General features: G+C 54.9%; 3 protein-coding genes across 4 annotated transcripts; 1 reads left to right on the top strand and 2 right to left on the bottom strand.

Moving 5' to 3' along the window:
* Positions 1-5,927, bottom strand: BCL7C (BAF chromatin remodeling complex subunit BCL7C). 2 transcript variants are annotated; one of them, XM_067535273.1, is made up of 6 exons: positions 5,626-5,927; positions 4,887-4,965; positions 4,653-4,761; positions 1,578-1,739; positions 1,198-1,283; positions 1-555 (listed from the first exon to the last, which is right to left on the bottom strand). In XM_067535273.1, exons 1-6 carry the CDS (start codon positions 5,634-5,636, stop codon positions 409-411), a joined length of 594 nt encoding a protein of 197 aa, XP_067391374.1. In that variant the 5' UTR covers positions 5,637-5,927; the 3' UTR covers positions 1-408. The 2 variants fall into 2 exon arrangements, with proteins under 2 accessions (XP_067391374.1, XP_067391373.1); XM_067535272.1 differs by having other exon boundaries at positions 5,634-5,926.
* A 1,456-nt stretch (positions 5,928-7,383) lies between these two features.
* Positions 7,384-11,935, top strand: CTF1 (cardiotrophin 1). Its single transcript, XM_067535274.1, has 3 exons — positions 7,384-7,467; positions 9,827-9,951; positions 10,344-11,935. The coding sequence occupies exons 1-3, from the start codon at positions 7,452-7,454 to the stop codon at positions 10,797-10,799; spliced, it is 597 nt and encodes a 198-aa protein (XP_067391375.1). The 5' UTR covers positions 7,384-7,451; the 3' UTR covers positions 10,800-11,935.
* Positions 11,936-14,112: 2,177 nt separating this feature from the next.
* LOC137144800 (cardiotrophin-2-like) lies at positions 14,113-15,954 on the bottom strand. Its single transcript, XM_067535288.1, has 3 exons — positions 15,939-15,954; positions 15,229-15,365; positions 14,113-14,571 (listed from the first exon to the last, which is right to left on the bottom strand). The coding sequence occupies exons 1-3, from the start codon at positions 15,952-15,954 to the stop codon at positions 14,113-14,115; spliced, it is 612 nt and encodes a 203-aa protein (XP_067391389.1).
* Between the last annotated feature and the right edge of the window lie 4,648 nt (positions 15,955-20,602).

The raw sequence follows: 20,602 nt of genomic DNA, 5'->3' as shown, positions 1-20,602 counted from the left end.
TCACATTAGCAGTTTAATAGCAAAGTCTATTGTTCAGACCAAAAAATACGTATATCCACAGAGGATGTAAAATTCACGCATGCCCCCTCAAAGTCTGGCATCAGGGGGCGCTGTGCTGCAGGAGATGCTGCCCATCTTTCCCTAGCCTCACCATATTTCATCCCACTCCCCTCTCAAAGACAGGGATAGAACCCAGGAGTCCTGGCTCCCAGTCCCCCCTGCTGTAACCCACTAGACCCCCCATTCCCTGCCCAGGAGTCCTGATTCAACTGCAACATCCTCTTCAAAGTGTCTTTGGTCCTTTTGCATTTGGCAAGCATGAATCACCTCCTGCCCAGCTTCCCCTCTGCCCCCCATGCTCCCCTGTGCGGTGGAAAGCTTGAGGGGAGGGCAGGGACAAGGCTAAGTCTATGGAGGGTGGGGGGTGCCCGTTTCCTGCTCATCAGGGCAGATGCGCTTCAGGGGAGGTGCCCCCATGGACTCATCATCCTCTTCTTCTAGCACCGGCTGTGGGAAGGTCGGGGCCGTCTCGAAGGGGGGTGCATCATCCTGCCCCTTTGGGGAAAAGGGGAATGGGTGTTATCCTCTGATAGAGAATGGCCTGGGGGATGAAAACCCCCAGAAACATTGGTTTGCCAGTCCCAATCCCACCCATAGACCGTCAACAACCTCCTACTTTCTCCTGTGCTAAGGGTAACCACCCACCCCAACATAAGCAATGAGACCTGCTGGCCAATGGCCCAACCTCCATCCAACCCAACCTTCATCAATCACTCAACCTCCACCCAACCCAGCCATTGTCAATGGCCCAACTTCCACCCATCTCAACCCAACCTTCACCAATGGCCCTACCTCTACCCAACCCAACTCAAACATGGCCAGTAGCCCCACTTCCACCCAACCCAACTTTAATCATTGGCTCAACCTCCATTCAACCCAACCTTCCCCACTGGTCAAACTTCTATACAGCTCAACCCAACCTTTGCCAATGACCCAATCTCCACCCAATCCACACCCCAGTCTCCATTCCACCCAACCCACCCCTATGCACCTGAACCAACATCTCAACTCCATACATCCCCATCCCTTAGTTCCAATCTTCCATGCATTCTTCCCCACCAAGCACTCCCCAATCTAAAACCAACCCATCCCCACGCCTCACCCACACCCCTCAATTCCAGTCCCTTCCCCACGCACCTGTGACTCCAGAAGCCCTGGCACAGGGTCCTCCTTGGTCAGCATGGGGGGCTCATCCGTCCCCTCAAGCAGCAGCACCCCGGAGTCTGCACCCAGAGAGGAATGAAGACAAGGGAGTACCCTGGGGTTATGGGTCCTTGGTGCCAGCTCACCCCCAGGAACCGCATGCAGCACCCCTCTCCTGTAGCCCTCCGGAAAGCACAGCCAAGCCAGCTGCCTGGGTCCCATCCCCTCACTTCCTGTGGGCTGGAAGTGATGCCATCCTGAATTCCCTCATGCCCCAGGGGAGCTGGGGTTGAAGCTGTCCCAGTTCCAGGTTCCACTCCCTCCCTTCTTTGGGGGCTGGGAACACAGCATCCCTCCCACACCGTGGCACATACCCCCTTCCTGCCCCAGCATGGGGGGCTGTGAGTCCTCCGTTTTCAGTTCCCCTGGTGGAGTGGGGGTTGCCGTCTGGCTGCGGTCGGGTGTGGGGCTGGAGCTGGTGTCACCCCCTTTGGCCAGGGAGGTCTCAGACAGCGAGCTCTGGTTGCTGTTCTCATCTGCAAAGGGGAGAGGGTTACATGTGGGGGGCATCTCGGATGCCTGGGTCCCACCCCTCATAGCCCCAGAGTGTGGGGGCACTGCCATCCTGGACGCTTGGGTCCCATCCCCTCACTCTAGGTGTGCTGGGCACGCTGCCATCCCGGATGCCTGGGTCCCATCCTGTCAGTCCCCTGAGGCCTGGGAGCATAGACATCCTGGATGATGGGTCCCATTTCCTTGTTCCCCAAGGGCCCTTTGGGGTGAGCTGTTATGCTGCCATCCCAAATGCCTGGTCCCATTCTGAACCCCAGGATCCCATCTCCTCAGCTGCTGGGGGGTTAGAGTCCTGCACTGGCCAACCAGACGAGGGTACACAGGAGCTAGTATTAAGAGGGGATTTTCACTCCCCGGCTACCTTTTGGAAGATTATTGCAGCAAAACAGAATGCATCCCACAAATTCTTAGAAGGTGTAGGGGACAGCTTTCCAATTCAGGAAGTTGAGGAAACAAGTAGGGGGCCATCCATTTTGGAGCTGGTTTTGATCACCAGGAATGAATTAGTGGCAAACGTGTCAATGGCCGGGAACTCGGGAAGAAGGGATCATCCTCTGATAGGATTCAAGTTCCTGTGGAAAGCAGGATGTGAGAACAGCAAAAGAAGGACACCAGACTTCAGAAAGGTGGATTTCAACCGACCCAGAGAAACAGTGGGCAAGGTCCCATGGAAAGACCAATTAGGAAGAAAAGGAGTCACAGGGGCTGGCAGGTCCTAAAAGACGTAATACTGTGAGCTCAACATCAAGCTGTTCCCATGCAGAGGAAAGATAAGAAGAGCCACAGGAGGCCGATGAAGCTGCACAAGGAGCTTTTAGCTCTCTAAAAACCAAATGGGATATGTAGAGGGAATGGGAGGAGGGGCATATCACCAAGGCAGCATACACGGGAATAGCGCAAGGTGTCGGGACAAAGCCAGGAAATCCCAGGCAAGGAATGAGTTATAGCTGGCAAGGAACGTTAGAGAGCTCAAGAAGGGGTTCTACAAACATGTCAGGCAAAAAAGAAAGACAAAGGACAGCATGGGTCCGCTGCCCAATGGAGAAGGGGAGCTGGCAATGGAAGACGATAGGAACCCTGGTCAGTGCCTACTTTCCCTCAGTCTTCACGCCAAAATTAACATGTGACCGGACAACCAGCGAAGTTACAATAAAGGGGAAGGGATAAGTGAAGAACACATCAGAGAACTTCTGACCATTTGAATGAATTCAAACCAGCAGGACCGGATGCTGTTCACCCCCGGGTCCTGAAGGAATTCGGTGAAGAAATCTCAGAGCCACTGGCAATAATATGTAGAAACTCCTGGATGACAGGAGAGGTCCCGGCAGACTGGAGAAGGCTAACATCATGCCCATCTTTGAAAAGGGGGAAAAGAAGGAGCCAGGGAACTATAGATGAGTCAGCCTGACTTTGAGATGGGGGAAGCTGTTAGACCAGTGTATAAAACAGTCAATTTGTGAATACCTGGAGGATGAAGGGGTGATCGCTAGCAACTAGCATGGATTTACCAAGAACAAATCATGCCAAACCAGCTTGATTTCCTTCTTGGACAGGGTAACTGGTCTGGTGAGTAGGGGGAATGCGGTGGACATAATATACCTGGACTTCAGCAAGGCTTTGACACAGTCCCACATGTCATTCTTATAGGTAAGCTGGAGAAATGAGGCTTGGCGAAACTACCATTAAGTGGATACATCATTAGTTAAACAACCGCAAACAAAGAGTAACTATGAATGGAAGGACGTCAGATTGGAGGGAGGTCTCAAGTGGGGTTCTACAGGGACCTGTTCTGGGTTGGGTGTTGTCTAACATCTTTATAAATGACCTGGCTGTAGGAATAGAGAGCAACTAATCGAATCTGCAGATGACACAAAGCTGCCAACACTTTGGAAGACAGAGCTAAAATTCAGAGGGATCTTGATAAATTGGAGAACTCGGCTATAGACAACCAAATGAAATTCCACAAAGTCAGATCTAAGGTGCAACACTTAGGGAATCAAAACCAAACGCACAAATAGAGAATGGGGAAGAACTGGCTGGGCAGAGGCACCGCTGAGAAGGATCTGGGAGTTGTGGTGGGTCACAACCTCAATATGACAACAACGCGATGCTGGTGCAAAGAAAGCAAATGCAATTTTAGGTGGCATTAACAGAGGCATAGTATGCAAGTCACGGGAGGTGACAGTACCGCTCTACTGGGTGCTGGATAGGCCTCGCCTCGAGTACGGTGTCCAGTTTTGGTCACCAATGTATAGAAAGGACGTAGGGAAACTGGAAAGGATCCAGAGGCAAGCGACAAAGCTGATCAGAGGGACAGAACGCAAGCCACATGACGAAAGGCTGAAGGAACTGAGTATGTTTAGTTTAGAAAAGAGGAAATTAAAGGGGGGATAGGATAGCAATCTTCAAATGCTTGGAAGGCTGCCATAAAAAAAGATGGAGAAAAGTTATTTTCTCTTGCCACGGAGGGCAGGACAAGAGACGATGGGTTCAACCTACAGCAGAGCAGATTTAGATGAAATCTCAGGAAAAACTCCCTAATGGTAACAGCAGTTGGACAATGGAAGAGACCTGCCTTGGGAGGTCATGGAAGCTCCTTCGCTGGAAGTTTTCAAAAGGCAGCTGGATAGCCACCTGTCCTGGATGGATTAGACCCAATGAATCCTGGATCTTGCCCAGGGGGTTAGACTAGATGACCTTGGTGGTCCCTCCTAATCCTACACCTCTCTATGTCTGAGTCCCATCCCCCATCCTGAATCCCTGGGTCCCAATCTCTTATGCCCTAGTGAGCAGGGGATGTGCCAGGGCCTCTGAAGATCGAATGCCATGCATTGCTGTCCCAGATGCCTGGGTTCTATCCCCACCCGGCAACGTACCATTCAGGTCCAGCATGAGGAGGGCAGGGTTGGCCCGGGGGCTGGGCACACGCCCCCTCCTCTCCCGGCCCTTGTGCCTCTCCCCGCTGCCAGCCAGTCGCCGCTTCTCCTGTGGGGGGGGAGGGCAAGAGAGCAGAGAGTGGGATAGAGATGGTACCCAAAAGGGAGGAGAGGTTAGAGAGAAGGGGCGGGGGAAGGTGAGCAAGGCAAGGACAGATTCAGCCATCCTCTTACCTCATCCCGGGGGTCCACAATGGGCACCCACTTGTAGATTCTCAGAGATGTGTCACCCACGGTCACCCAGCGCTTCTCCCTGGGTGGGGGGAGATGAGGAATTAAACTGGATGGATTACAGCCCCCCACAGATCCTCCCACCCCCGAAATCCTCAGAGATCGCCCCATAAATCCGCAGGTAAGGCAATTCAGTGGCAGAAGTAATAGGTTGTTATCCTCTGTGAAGAGGTAAAGGGGTCAGACCATTAGCTAGTAGCAGTGGTAAGTTGTTATCCTCTCTACAGAGCTAAAGGGGTCAGACCATTAGCTAGTAGCAGTGGTAGCTTATCACCCTCTGTCATAAGGGATCAAACCATCAAACTGCATCCTGCTACCCTCTGAGTTAAAGCAGAGACTCCTTTAAACGGCAGCAATAGTAAGCTGTTATCTTCTCTTGACCAGTGGGTGACTGTCATAGGTATCATCTAAGTGAACAAATAATCAAAACAGCCCCTCATGTCTCAGGAGCAATTTTCACAGAAAAAGGGAGGCGAACCCTATACAAAATAATTAATAAAATAATGGAATAATAATCATTCGTTATAACTAAGAGCCTGATCTGCATTTAGCCACAAGAATTACTTTAAACAAGGCGATGGCTCGCCCGGGGCTGAGATGCAGCCACCTCTGGGGTGGGGCAGCTGGGGAACGGCCACGCAGCGACACCACATGTCCCGCACACACACCCCCAGTCCCCCACCTTCTCACCATCTGCGAACTCTCTCGATGGCCGCCATCACCTTCTTGATGTCATCCTTGGCCCGACTGCGGGTCTCAGCCCGCACTGTGCGCCCTGACATGGGGACGGCGCCCTGGGGAGCGGGGGGGACGGGACCCTTCTTCCTACAGGGGCTGGGGGGACGGGACCCTGCGCCTGGCTGACTGAGAGTCCGTCTATCTAACAGTCCATCCAGCCCCACCTGTATCTAGCTGGTAACCGCCTAGGGACCCCCACCTGCCCCAGCTCTCTGCCCAGATGGCTAGCGTCCCCTCCCCCCACACTGCCCCCACCCCCCGCTCTGTCTGTCTGTCTGTCTTTCGGTCCTCTATCGAGCCTTCCCCCGCGCCCCCTTCCCTCCCGGCCGAGCGTCCGTCTCTCCGGCCAGCCGGCTGGGTCTGTCTGTCTGTCCCGTGTCCCCGGCGCCAGGCCGGAGCGGTCCCTGCAGCTCGCTCCGTTTCACTCGCTGCAAGGGCGGAGCGGAAGCAAACTCCCGGCTTCCTTCCTCCGTGATGCAGCAGCAGAGCCGGGGCCTGCCCGGGGAAGGAGGCGGAGAGCGAGGGGCGGCCGAGCCTCCGGGGGAGGGGCTGGGAGCCAGGACTCCTGGGTTCTCTGCCTGCCTCTGGGAGGGGAGTGGGGTCTAAGGGTTAGAGCGGGGGGCTGGGAGCCAGGAGTCCCGGGTTCTCTGCCCGGCTGTGGGAGGGGCGTGGAGTCTAAGGGTTAGAGCAGAGGCGCTGGGCTCCAGGACTCCTGGGTTCTATAGCCCTAGACCTCACCACTGGCAGAGAACCCAAGAGTCCTGGCTCCCAAACCCACCCCTCTCCCCCGCTGCTCTAACCTCCTTTCCCATACCCGCCCCCGTTAATCCTGGAAGCCGCTTGGAAGGGATTACAATGGAGGGGCTCCGAGTCACACACTGAGCTCATTGTGTTGGGGCTGACTCACACCGGAGGTGTGTGCGAGGGGGGGTCCATTACCTCAGCCTCACACGGGAAGGGCCCTCCAAACTGCAGGGGGGGGGGAAGAGGGGCACCAGCTGTGTGTCCCAGAAGCTCATGTGGCCCTGTATCTTTCTTCACACCTTACACAGATAAAGAGGCTTAAAAGTCCTGAAACATTTTGCAGTAGCTGGGAGGGCGGGGGGGGGAGGCCCGGAGGATGAGTCAGGGATGACGACTTTGGGTTATACAAAGGGTGAGGGAGAGGTAGAAAGGAGTTAAATGTATTGCTTCCCAGAGCTGTGGAGAGAACCCAGGAGTCCTGGCTCCCAGCCCCTCCCTCCCGCCCGCTCTGATGGCGGGATAGCTGGGTGGGATCAGTAGGATTAATGGGTGTGTGGGGTGGGGTTAGGTAGTGAGCAGTGGGTGGGGATGGGGGGGAAGGAGGGCCAGAGGGGTGCAGGGACAGACAGACAGAACTTCCCCCCCCCCCAACCCGCACGCTCCGGCCGCGTCCCCTTTAAATTGGCTCAGGAATGTGTTTATGCCTGAGACTCCCCCCCCACCCCCGCACATGGAGGGCCCGGCGCGGAGAGGGGAGCGAAGGGGGGCAAAGTGCAACCCCTCCCCACAGCTCCGCGCGGGGCGGTAGATCCCCTCCCTGGGGCGCTCGCGTCCACGCGCTGGGCTGTTCCGGGACGGGCTGGTGGGGGCTGAGCTCAGCCCGCTGGCATCCGATTCCAGGCAGGGGGCTGGGAAGGGGGGGCGGGGCGAGGGGAGTGAGGGGGGGGGCAGGCCTGGGAGGGGATATAACGTCCCCCCCAGCCCGGCCTTTGCAGGACAGCAACAAGTGCTCACGGCTGAGGCAGCATGGAAGTGCTGGCAGGTAGGGGAGCCAGCAAGGCGCCTGGGTTCTCCGGTGCGGGGCTAGTGGGAGCCGGGCTCATGGGTTCTGTCCCCAGCTCTGGGGGGGCGGGGGCGTGAGGTCTAATAGGTTAGCGGGGGGGGGGCGGACAGAAGGGGCGGGTTTTTTAGGGAATCATTTACTTTCAGTGCCCACCCCCCCCCCCACACACACACACGCTTGGCATGGCAGGACTCAGGAAGTTCTGGGCCACCTGAGTTAAGTGGTAGAGCTGGGGGTGGCAGGAGAGCAGAGGGCTGCAGATCTAGATTGAGGGGCACAAGGGAAGCTGAGGTGGGGGCAGAGCGCTGGGCTGGGGATGCATTATGCCAGTGCGGGAGGTGAATCAGAGAATGGGGGTTGCTGAGGGCAGCAAGGTCTCTGGGGGGCTGGAAGTTGCACCCAAGACTTTCTTGGGCAGGGAACATGGGGTGTTGGAAAGGGCAGATTGGGGTCTAATGGGTTAAAGCCCGGGAGGGGGGCAGGACTCCTGGGTTCTATCCCCAGCTTTGTTATGACTCAGTCCCCCCACCATTTGGGGATTGTCCTGGGTCAAAGGGGCAGCTTGAATGCGGGCAGCAGTGAATGGGGTGGAGTGGTTGAGGAGGCCTCCAGGCCTGGGAACTTAGAATTAATTGAGGGGGGAATGGAGACAGTTTGGGGGCATCGTGGGGGGAGGTGGGGGTACAGGTGAAGAGCTGAGGGATCCCAAAGGAACGCATTCCCTGTAGGGATGTCTCCAGATGCCTGCCACCATTGCAGGTGTCTGGCTCCCATCCCAGCCCCCTCCTTCTTCAACCTTCCTCCCCATCTTCCCTTCCCAGAGTTGGCCCCCTTCTGTTCACCCACCAGCTCCTTCCCCAGGGAGGTGTCTCCGGGACAAACCTAGGGGCATGGCCAAGGTGGACTCTGCTGTCCATGCAGCCACCTGCCTAGTTGGGGATCCTGAGTGCCATCTCTGGACTGGGGTGGACCCCAGCTAATGACTGACCAATTTAGCCTCTAGTAGTCACAAGAGGAATCTGGGTAGGGGCCGAAGCGTGACTCGCTCGCTCAAATCCAAACCAAAAACCCATGCTGGGCTCTTTGAGACGTGGAAGTGGAGTTCTATCAACGTGACCAGCCAGGGCTGGGGCAGCAGGGGGCTCTGGGTTGGGACTGAGTAGCATCTGCAGAGCTGTGGTTGGGGAAAGGCACGCTGGCCTACTCTGTTTCTTTCATCCTACGAAGGGGGGATGCTTGTATATGATCTAAGCAGTAGCCCATACTCCATTCCTGAGAACCCAGGAGTCCTGGCTCCCAGCACCCCCGCTCTGACCACTAGACCGCACTCCCCTGCCAGGACCAGGGGGAGAACCCAGGACTCCTGGCTCCCAGCCCCCCTCCTCTAACCACTAGACCCCACTCCCCTGCCATAGCTGGAGAGAGAATCCATGAAGTGGTGGCAATGCCTCCCCAGGTGAAGGAGGGGCTCCAAGCTGTGACGCTTCCATAGAGGTCCTTTTGTCTGCCCTGGCCAGCTCCTATGGCTTGGACAGGTGCCCAGTACCAAGCCAGCATCGCCTTCCTCCGGGGTTGGGTTTCGCAAGCTCCTCTGGGCCGCCAGGAGGTGCCTGTGGCTCCTGGTGAGGCTGGAAACCGGGCAGTGGGTGGCAGCCGGCTGGGACATGACCAGATATCTGAGGGTGGGGGCAGGCATGGGCACCGCCTGGCACAAATTCATCGTGCTCAAAGGTAAATGAAAAGGGGGTGGAACAGGGGACTCTGGGAGGGGAGTTGGGTCTGGTGGGTTAGAGCAGAGGGGTTGGGAACCAGGACTCCTGGGTTCTCTTCCCAGTTCTGTTGTGACTGTCCCTCCCTGCTCTAATGTTGGGCGAACACTTCTGGTGGTTCTGGTCTATTGGCTCAGGACAATGGGATCTCTGGAGCTGGGCTGGGAGGTAGAGCGCTGAGTACAATGTGGCTTGGGGTGCCTTTGATATCTGGGGGGAATGAGTCAGCAGGGGGTGCTCTCCCTGGCAGTGGGTGCTGGCCAGGGGTGGTGCTGGGGGGCTCAGTAGGGGGCGCTCTCTCCTGGCATTCAGGGCTGGCCCCAATGTCCCAGTGTGGCACTAGGGGGTGCTGTGCTGCAGGTCCTTTGTGTGGCTGTTCCCCAACTGACCCACCCCAGAGATGGCCACATTTCAGCAGTATTTTTCCAGCGGGGGGGAACATGCACTGAATTGTCCAAGGTCAGTTTTCTCTCTCAAGGTGGATTCTGAGTCCAGGATCTCGCACCAAATGCTTGCTTGTGGCTCTGGGCATGAGCTGGATTAACCCTTTGTTAACTTCCTCTCTCCAGTTGATCGCGCCAATCTGCTCTCTTCCTCCTCCCTCTCCCATCAAGAAGTAGCCACAAAGATCAAGCAGACGCACAACCTGACTGTGCTTCTGAAGCACTGCTCGGAACAGCTGCTAGCCGAATATGTAAGCATTAGTCCCTGTGTGTTTGTATGTGCAAGCACATAGCATTGCCCCCTGCTGGAGGGAATTGGAATCCTCTGGGACTTGCTGCCCCCAGTTATACAGTTATCCTTTTGTCCCCTGGTAATGAGATGCCCTTTGGGACTCGGTGTGAAACCATGACATCCGCCTGAGTCTGCAGAGAGCTTGGCATGATAGCTCTGAGAGGGGGAAGCTGCCCCATGCTGCCGAAAGAGCCGTTAACTCTTGAACCCAATGATGGTGATTCAAGTACTAAATTTGTTATGGTTTTAACTGCTGCTCCTGGCAGCTCAAATGCTTCAGACAGCTTCCTGGGACCCCACTCCCCTCCCAGAGGTGCTGATAGAACCTAATTCAATGTCTCTTCATTCCAGGTGCATCACCAGGGGGAGCCATTCAGCAGTCCAGATTTCCACCCCCCAGCCATGGCAGGGCCCGGGTGGCCCTTTCCGTCTGTTCCCCCGGAGGCCTGGCCAGCACTGAGTGATGGGGAGCGGCTTTGGCATCTAGCCAAGGCCTATGCTGTCCTGCCCGGACTCCTGGGTTCCGTGCGGCGGCAGCAGGCTGAACTCAACCCCCTGGCTTTGGAGCTGCACCGGCAGCTGGAAGCTGCAGCCCGTCAGTGCCGGGGGCTGGCCGGGAACCTGGAGAGTATCATGGGTGCTTTGGGGGTGCCAGGCCCCCCACCTCCCTCCCCCATCCTGGGCACTGCCCCTGCCAGCGCATTCCTGACTAAGCTGAGCGGGTACCACATGTGCCGGCTGCACTGGGTCTGGGCCACGCGGAGCCATGACACACTGGTGCTTCTGGGCACCAAGTACCCACTGTGAGTGCCCCTCTCCCTTCATCCATTTCCGCCCCCCTCCTCACCCGGGATCCTCTCGCTCCTGCCTCCCCTCTGCCCCCCCAGATACTCCTACCCCTCATCTGTCCCCGCAGGAACCCCCAGGTCCTGACCCTCAGATACTCCCCATTCCCCCAAGAATTCCCGTGTTCCTCAGTCTGCTCTCCCAAACCACCCCTGCCCCTATATGTCCTCCTGAAACCCTCTGTCCCCTCACGCAAACCCTCCCCTCCTCAGACCTCACTGCAAACTCCTGGGGGTCTCCTTTCCCCCAACTCCTGCCCTGGTTGGGGGAACGGGATCCCACATCTGCCCACAAAGGGCTGGGATGGGTCCCTGCCCTACTAAGCTCTGGATGGGGGAGGGAGTGGCGTTTCCCCCATGGTTTATGCAGAGGGGCTAAGAAGTGTCCCCCTTCTGCCCCCCCACATTGGGAGACCCTACCCATATATACAGAGGTGCTGGGGGGGTCTTTGACCCCCCCCCACCAGCACTTCAAAACTCTAGTTCATCTTGTGGTATGTTCCTACCAAAAAAAACCTGTGTAATAATTATTAATAAAGTATTTTTAGTAGAAGTTCAGAGTGTGAGGAGTCTGCTACTGAGGGCACAAGTGTATTCTGGCACCCAGCCCCCTGACTCTAACCACCTAGCCCTCACTCCCAGAGCCAGGGATAGAACCCAGGAGTCCAGGCTGCCGGTTTGCCCTCCCCTCAACCGCGCTCCCCTCCCAGAGCCACGGAGATAGCCCAGCACACATTTATCTCATAAAAAATAGATCTTTTATTGGGTGTCGAATAAACCACTTTTACAAAAATTCCCGAGACACAATAGCAGGGAAAGAGACAGGGATGAGCAAGGAGAGATTACAGAACTCCTGCATGTGTGTGAGCAGCGCTGCCCCCTGCTGGATGGATTTGGGGCTGTGCTTGTGTGTGTAAGCCTCTGTCTCTATCGTCCTCTCCCAGCCAGAATCAAAATTGCTCCCCTATGTTTCATACTCCCTGTATTGCTAATGGAGATTCCCCTTAGCACCGATAGAAGCAGCCCATGTTTCTAAGACAGAGATCCTCATTTCTGTCCGTTCTGCTACCCACCCAGCAATGCCCTCACAACCCTGAGCAGAAACAGAGCAACCGAAGTGTTGGACAGCATTAGCATCTAGGCGTACTGTAATGTCTCCAATTGTAAGCCCCGTCTACAAAAGTCAATATATTAATACAGTATCCAAGGAAACTGCACAGGTAGCAAGACACTATGGTGACAATGATTTTTAAGGCATCACGTTTTAGGGATGGCAACAACCTTGTGCAGCATTCCTGAGCAGCCATTCCCCAGTTGACCTATCCCAGAGGCAGCTATGTTGTAGTCCTGGCTTTGATTCCCACAGCAGCACCTCTCATCACTTTATAAAGGGCTTTTTGAACATTTCCCTGTGTTCCTTGATGTAAACCTACACTAATTTTGTCCTGCCAAGGACACAAGAGGTGTCCAAATATTAGAAGCCCAAAATTCAAGCCAACATTCACTAATCATCGAATCATGGAAGATTAGAGTTGAAAGGGACCTCAGGAAGTATCTAGTCCCACCCCCTGCTCAAACAGGACTAACCTCAGCTAAACCATCCTAGGCAGGGCTTTGTCAAGCCGGGCCTTGAAAACCTCTAAAGATGGAGATTCCACCACCTCCCTAGGTAACCCATTCCAGTGCTTCACCACCCGCCTAGGGAAAACCTTTTCCTAATATCCAACCTAGACCTCCCCCTCTGCAACTTGAGACCATTGCTCCTTGTTCTGTCATCTGCCACCACGGAGAACAGCCTAGCCCCATCCTCCCTGGAACCCCCTTTCAGGTAGTTAAAGGCTGCTATCAAATCCCCCCTCATTCTTCTCTTTGCAGACTAAACAAACCTAGTTCCCTCAGCCTATCCTCATAAGTCTTGTGCTCCAGCCCCTAATAATTTTTGTTGTTCTCCACTGGATCTCTCCAGTTTGTCCACATCCTTTCTGTAGTGGGGGGCCCAAAACTGGACACAATACTCCAAATGCAGCCTCACCAATGCCGAATAGAGGGGAATAATCACTTCCCTTGATCTGCTGGCAATGCTCCTACTAATGCAGCCCAATATGCTATTAGCCTTCTTGGCAACCAGGGCACACTGATGACCCATATCCAGCTTCTTGTCCCCAGGTCCGTTTCTGCAGAACTGCTGCTTAGCTCGTCGATCCCCAGTCTGTAGCTGTGCATGGGATTCTTCCGTCCTAAGTTCAGGACTCTGCACTTGTCTTTGTTGAACCTCATCAGATTTCTTCTGGCCCAATCTTCCACTTTGTCTAGGTCACTCTGTATCCTATCCCTGCCCTCCAGGGTATCTACCACTCCCCACAGTTTAGTGTCATCTGCAAACTTGCTGAGGGTGCAATCTACCCCATCCTCCAGATCAATAACTAATCTGTTAAATAACATAAATAATCCAGAGAAACGTTTCTTTTGGACATAAATACAATGGGATTTTAAAATATATATTAATGTTCTTTATACACCAACTGCAGTGAGGTTCGCGGCCTAGTAGTTAGACCACTGGACCTCTGGCCTCCTGGGTTCTGTTCCTGGCTCCACAAGACACTGTCCTGTGTCTGTGCCTCAATTTCCCCCTCTGTAAACTTGGGATAATTATAACACTATCCCCTGTAAAGTGCTTTGAGATCAGTGGATGACCAGTGTAGATAAGAGCTTGGTGGTATTATAATCAGCAGCAGCACATCTGTCTCAAGAGGAATTTTCTCCATATTGGTTTGGGTCAGAACTGAAAGGAGGAGAAAAATCCACTGGTCCTGAGCAAAAAAACCAAAGAAAAACCCAGCCCAAACCTTTGGACTCATTTATGCCTGTTATGGAGGGGAAGAAATAGGGTTGATAGGAAACTTAGGACAGGAAGTCTGCATTACTGGGTAACAGGAAGTACATTGGCCTAGCCAACAGGAAGCATGCTGGCCATCCCTTAGGCCCAGAGGACATGTGGTCAAGCCAACAGGAAGTGCTTTGGCCATCCTCAAGGCCAACAGGAAGCACATGGCCTAGCCAACAGGAAGTGCATAGGCTATCCACTAGGCCAACAGGAAATGTATTGGCCATTCTCTAGGCCAGCCAGAAGTGCATGGCCGACAGGCTCAGTCTATAGGATCACAGGAAATCCATGACCCGGCCAACAGGAAGTGCATTGGCCATCCTCTAGGCCAACAGGAAGTGCATGGCCCAGTCTCTATGCTCACAGGTAGTGCCTGGTGCGGTAGCGCCCCCTAAGGTGGATACTTGGCCTTGAGCAGGGTGAAGTCACGCACGGTCCTGTCGACCCAGCTGTGGTACTCCCGGCACACCACGTAGCCCCGGCACTTCTTCTCAAACGCCCCCACCCCAGACGCCTCCGAGGTCAAGAGGTCTGCAGCAGGGGGCGCTGGGATGCCCATGGCAGCCATAATGGAGGCCAGGTTGGCCAGGAGGCCTCGGGCGCGGGCGCGGGCAGAGCCCAGTTGGGCCAGCAGCTCGGCGCAGTCAGGGCACAGCTCAGCTTGGTCATCCCACACCAGCTGGAGGAAGGCGTCAAAAGCAGCATATGCACCATAACTCCGTGCCAGTCGCTCCGCATCGCCCATGGTGCGCCAGGCCAGGAACGGAAGGGTGGCCACGGGCACTCCTGCCCATCGCAGCCCCGGGGCACTGAAACCAGGGTCACTGAAAGGGGAGCCCTGTGCACTCAGCTGCAGGGGAGAGACACAGAGATGGGGGGTCAAGGCATATGCTGGCCCCCTGGTAGCCTATCCCCCAACTCCTGTCCTTCCCCCAATCCTTCCCCCTCCCCAGCCTCTACTGGCCCCCCAACTCCTGCCTCCCCCAATCCCTGCCCCCCTCCCTCAGCTCCTTTTGATCTCCAACTCCTGGCCCTACATTCCCATCTGTGCCCACCCCAAGATTGACTCAAATCCCCCCCAGTCTCCCCATATACAGAGACCCCCACCTCCTCCCTCCACACCCCCTTCCAACACCCCCCCCATTCCCCCCAACAATGGGGATTGCATAGACATGCAGAGGCAGAATGGGAGGGGGAGTGATAGCAGGGCCCTCTGTGGGGGGGGGATGCCTGGTTTGGGAATTCCCATGGAGCTTGCATGGGGGAAGGGGGGCTGAGACCCTGACTCATCACTGCCCGGCATCTTGGCATTCCCACGGGATTGAAATCCATCATCTGTGCCTTCCCAGAGAAGGGAACTGGCTGGCTCAGGGGGCGGGGAAAGGGACAGGGAGACCTTTCCCCTCTAGGGGTCCTGGCAAGAGAGAGTTGAACCCCAGACCTTCTGACCTCTGAATGGCCCTAGAGGCCTCGGAGCCCCATCCCTGCCCTGGGGCCCAGTACTTACATAGGTGGTGAGCAGCTCTGTGGTGTTGGCCTGCAGCAGCCGGGCTAGGTGGTAGGTCTGCGTGATGGTGGCAGCACTGGGATTGGGGTCGGGCCGGGCCAGCTGGACCAGGACCAGGGACAGGAGCAGACTTTGGGCTGCAAGAATAGGGGTTAATAGGGGAGTTGGCCATTGGCCTGGCCTGTCACAGCGCCCTCCCGCAGCCTGAGCCTTGCTTCTGCAGGGATCCCACTGCCCCCCACCAGCCCTCTGCTATGACAGGCCCTACCCCCACCAGCCTCTTCCCCCTCTGCTAGAGTTCCACCTTCCCCCAGCTCTGGGCTATACCATCCTTCTGCCCCCCCTGCTGGGATCCCTAGTTGGCCTCCCTGCTACATGGCCTGCATTCTGGGTCCCCAGTCCAGGGCAGAACCATACTCCATGCCAGGATTTCCCATTGTCTCTCCCAACTGGTCCAATGGGCAGAGGATGGGGAGCAACTAAATCTGGAACAGGATTTACACACCTGTCCAGATCAGAGTCTGTGCATTACCCTCTGGGAGGGGAGCCATGTCTAGTGGTAAGAGCAGAGGAGGGGCTGGGAGCCAGGACTCCTGGGTTCTCTCCCCAAATCTGGGAGGGAAATGGGGTCTAGTGGTTAGAGCTGCAGGGGGTGGGGGGCTTGAAGTTCAATTACAACCTCTCCAGAGGTCTGACACAGGGGCACTTACCCAGGGCAGGAGGCATGGCTGGAGCGCTGGGATCCTGAGGCTGCCAATCAGGCTGTGCCAGTTAGCTCCCTGTCGCCCCCCAGTGGCCAATCCCGGCACCTCCTTTTCTCACCCTCTTGTGACTGATGCTGGCACATCTCCCCCCACCTCCACTGAATCCGCGTCTCTGCTGGGAGCTTCCCAGCTGCTCCTCTGGGTCCAGGCCTCTGCTGCTACCTGAGCCCCAGGGCATGTGGCTGCTTTATAGGCTGGCTGGGCCCTGTTTCCTCCCCCCTCACGATGGCACACACCTCCTGCTTGGGGCACGGAGTGGAAAGGCACCTGGGTTTCCTGGATGGTGCTTCCAACAAGGGCTGGGGGTGGGGGGAGAGAATGGAGCAGGGTGTGACGGGGCACGGGACAGGGAGCCGGGGGAGGAGGAATTGCAGGTGTGTGGGGCGGGATTGCGAAATGGCTCTGTTTCCTGCTTCGTGTGAGCGAGGGCAGGATCGAATGGAGGAAAAGGAAAGTGAGAGCAGTGGGGGGACGACACACCCCAACCTGAAAACCCCAAAGCCACGTGGGGTAGGATGGGGGTGGGGAAAGCTAACCCTGCAGATCCTTCCTCCTGCTCTGTTCCTGCCCCCGTCGGGGCTTTCTGCCCCTGCTGCTTTCTTTTCCCTAGTCAGCCCCATCCTCCCATCCCCCCTCCGCTGATTCCCCCTCTCCCAGCTCCCCAGTCTCCCACCTCCCATCCCCAGATACCCCCATTCCCTGCCCCAGGTCCCATATCCCCATCTGCCAACCTTGGGCATTGTGCCTCTGGGACTGGAGCTCGCCCTCCCCAAGAGGGCCTGACCTGCCCCAGAAAGGGGCGCCCCAGGCCAGGACCCTGCCCCCAAGGAAGAATGTGGGACGTGAAGGGGTCAAGGCTGGGTGAGAGCTGGGGGAGCAATGAGGGAGGGGTCCCTTTGTGACCGACACAAAAGGTGCCAGGCCATGCCAGCCGAGAGCGACTGGCGTCTCTGCACGTCCTCGCCAGATCAGGTTTCCATCCACAAAGCAAACTGGGGGGGAGGGAAAGGATCCAACAGAAGAGAGGGGCTGGGAGCCAGGACACCTGGGTGGGTTCTAGCCCTAGCTCTGGGAGGGGAACAGAGGTTAGCATATTTGAACCGGGCAGGGTCTGGGAGCCAGGACACCTGGGTTCTCTCCTTGGCAGGGGGGGGAAGAGGGCTGAGTAGGTTAGAGTGGGGACAGCTGTAGGTCAGGATTGAGGTGCACCTGACAGTCATTTTATATATGAGAGATTTAATTTTAGCACCACTTCTTATATTTTTCTCACACCCACTCACAGCCTGCTGCTATTCCAGTCCTAGTTTCCTCATCCTCATCCCATCCCACATAGCCCAGTGCCCTACAACTCAAGTCCCTACTAACCCACACTTACAGAACCAAGAAAACCAGGTTATATATTCCCTCAATTACACTAGCCTGCTCAAGCCCCCCAACATAGATCCACTAACTTCTTGTTCAGTGAGGAGAGGAAATGAGTCACGTGTCTGTTAGTGAAGGTCCAGAGGGATAAATCCTTCTCCAATCACTACCCCAGGCACAGTGGTTTCCTTTGACCAGTGGGTGATTTGATTTCCAGTCAGCTTGGCATGTGGAGAAACTCCTGTGTCCAGAATTGAATGCGCCAAGGCATCCTGGTACTGCCTGCTCATTTGCATATTGAGGTCACTTCTCAGTCTTCCCCACACTCTTGCCACAGACCCCCCACTGAAATCAAATACAGAATCATTTCCTTCCCCACCCCACATTTCTCCAGCAAGAGATGAAGATGAGTCAGCTGAAAGTGGGGGAAGGAGAGGGCTGGGAGCCAGGACACCTAGGTTCTATCCCCAGATCTGGGAGGGGAGTGGGGTCTAGTACTTAGAGGGGGGACTGGGAGCTAGGACTCCTGGGTTCTATCGCTGGCTCCGGAAGGAGAGTGGGGCTTTTATGGTTAAAGCTGGGAGCCAGGACTCCTGGGTTCTCTTCCTAATACCAAAAACAATGATCCACCCAAGCTTTGTCCTGCATCCACTACAATTTCTGGCATGGGTTGAGAATCTACAGCACGTGCGTCACCTACAAACAGGCCAAGTGGGAGGGTTCAGATAGGCACTGAGAGGAGGAAGAGATTTTCCCAGTGTCTAGCTGGAAATCATAAAAGTGTTTTATGGCAGGGGGAAAAACAAACAATACAGCCCGACATCACAATGGGCCGGGCCCCCTCCTCTGTCTTCATGGAATTTAGCACCTGCTAAGACTCCCAGTCAGTTCCCTCTCCTCTCCCCGTCATTTATTCTAGAGAATTTTCTTTTTGTAAATCCACCCTAATGGGGAATGGAAATATAATGCGGCATGAAAGAGGCTGAGATTCTGAGATGAGAATCTGGGGGGGAGGTGGGGGCAGGAGGGAGAATGGGACATGGCCTTTCCCCTCTAGGGGACATCAGCTCCAATCCAGGACCATTGCAGGGGGGCTGGCTGGCTGAGGGGGGTGGGGAATGGGACATGGGGCCTGTCTCCTATAGGGGGCGCCAGCTCCAATCCAGCCCCAGCGCAGGAGACTGGTTTGCTGGGGAATGGGGGGTAAAAGGGGACACAAGGCTTTTCCCCTTGGGGCATGCTGTGGGTCAGGCTGGCTGGCTGGTGGAACTGGTCTAACCAGAATAGATCAGGTTTTTCTTTCCAGGAATCCTTCTCCAGCCCCAGGTGGCAGATGGAGCCAGGTGCTGAAGACACCAGCTGGGCATCGAGTGGGGAAGCACCTGGGAGACAGATTGGAAAGCCGTTAGTCTTTAGCACTACAATTTCCTTCTGGTCTGACCCACTTGGGCTAGGCAGCTCCTACTTTCCATTTCACTCATTGAACTAACTACTGAGGGGGCCAGGAGCTAAGACTCCTGGGTTCCATCCCCAGCTCTGGGGGGTAAGTGAGGTCTAATGGGTTAGAACAGGGACTCTGAATGCCTGGGTTCTTTCTCTGCCTGTCTGTCCCCGCCTCAGTTTCCCCTGCTGTATACTGCTTTATTAATACTTTAGACTGTTGTCACAGACATGGCCTCAGAGCAATTCCCATTCCCCATTGCCTCTCTGAGCCAGGGATAATACCCAGGAGTCTGGGCTCTGTTCTCCTTCCCCTGGCTCTAACCCACTGGAGCCCCCACTCCTCTCCCAGAGCTGGGGCAGAACCCAGGAATCCAGGCTTCCAGCTCTTCTGGTTCCAGAAGGGTAGCCAAGTTAGTCTGTATACAGCAAAAATGAGAGTTCTCTAGCACTTTAAAGACTAACAAATTTAATTTCAGCAGGCATAAGCATTCGTGGGCTTCAGCCCACTTCCTCAGATGCAGTTGGTAGAAATAATACAGCAAATATTGGCAACATATATAGGAGGCAACATATACATATCCAAAGACATAGACAACAATGAAGTAGGTGGATGAAAGCTGGGTACTTGAGGCCTAATGACAACCATTGAGCAGAAGGTGAGAATGGGTGATCAGAGCAAATTGCTTCTTGTAATGAGATAGCCATTCCAAATCCCTGTTTAAACCCAGTTTGAATGTGTCAGGTTTGCAGATAATTTCTAACTCAGCAGTTTCTCTTTGAAGTCTGTTTTTGAAGTTTTTTTTGTAGAAGTATAGCAACTTTCAGGTCAGAGACAGAGTGTCCCAGGAGATTGAAGTGCTCTCCGACTGGTTTATGAATGTTATTATTTTTATGTCTGATTTGTGTCCATTTATCCTTTTGCGAAGTGATAGTCCAGTTTGGCCAATGTACATGGCAGAGGGGCATCGCTGGCACATGATGGCATATATTACATTAGTAGATGTGCAGGTGAATGAGCCCCTTATGGTCTGATTGATGTGGTTAGGACCAGTGATGCTGTTACTAGAGTCGATGGTTGGGCAGAGCTGGCAATGGGGTTCATTGCAGGGATAGGTTCCTGGATTGGACTTCTTGTAGGGTATATGGTTGCTGGTGAGTATTTGCTTTGAAGCACATTCTACACCAGCAGAGTGCAGTTCAACTGTTTTCTGCCAGGCAAATACTCTGCCAAGCAAATACTCACCAGCAACCATATACCTTACAAGAAGTCCAATCCAGGAACCTATCCCTGCAACGAACCCCGTTGCCAGCTCTGCCCAACCATCGACTCTAGTAACAGCATCACTGGTCCTAACCACATCAATCAGACCATAAGGGGCTCATTCACCTGCACATCTACTAATGTAATATATGCCATCATGTGCCAGCGATGCCCCTCTGCCATGTACATTGGCCAAACTGGACTATCACTTCGCAAAAGGATAAATGGACACAAATCAGACATAAAAATAATAACATCCATAAACCAGTCGGAGAGCACTTCAATCTCCCGGGACACTCTGTCTCTGACCTGAAAGTTGCTATACTTCTACAAAAAAAACTTCAAAAACAGACTTTAAAGAGAAACTGCTGAGTTAGAAATTATCTGCAAACCTGACACATTCAAACTGGGTTTAAACAGGGATTTGGAATGGCTATCTCATTACAAGAAGCAATTTGCTCTGATCACCCATTCTCACCTTCTGCTCAATGGTTGTCATTAGGCCTCAAGTACCCAGCTTTCATCCACCTACTCCATTGTTGTC

This window comes from Emydura macquarii, unplaced genomic scaffold (assembly GCF_026122565.2).
Source record: "Emydura macquarii macquarii isolate MOO-44397 ecotype Brisbane River unplaced genomic scaffold, CSIRO-AGI_Emac_v2 contig_3485, whole genome shotgun sequence".
Lineage (NCBI taxonomy): Eukaryota > Metazoa > Chordata > Testudines > Chelidae > Emydura > Emydura macquarii.
The sequence above is the reverse complement of the archived record's forward strand: the minus strand, read 5'-3'. Positions and strand labels throughout refer to the sequence as shown.

Bases quoted from the DNA above. Each gene is read 5' to 3' on its own strand.
- LOC137144800 (XM_067535288.1), bottom strand. The intron at 14,572-15,228 runs GTAAGTACTGGG...TCTCCCCTGCAG, and splicing joins CAGAGCTGCTCACCACCTAT to CTGAGTGCACAGGGCTCCCC.
- BCL7C (XM_067535272.1), bottom strand. From the start codon at position 5,725: ATGTCAGGGCGCACAGTGCGGGCTGAGACCCGCAGTCGGGCCAAGGAT. The intron at 4,762-4,886 runs GTAAGAGGATGG...CCCCCCCCACAG, and splicing joins TTGTGGACCCCCGGGATGAG to GAGAAGCGGCGACTGGCTGG. The intron at 1,284-1,577 runs GTATGTGCCACG...CTCTGGGTGCAG, and splicing joins CATGCTGGGGCAGGAAGGGG to ACTCCGGGGTGCTGCTGCTT.
- CTF1 (XM_067535274.1), top strand. The intron at 9,952-10,343 runs GTAAGCATTAGT...TCTTCATTCCAG, and splicing joins AACAGCTGCTAGCCGAATAT to GTGCATCACCAGGGGGAGCC.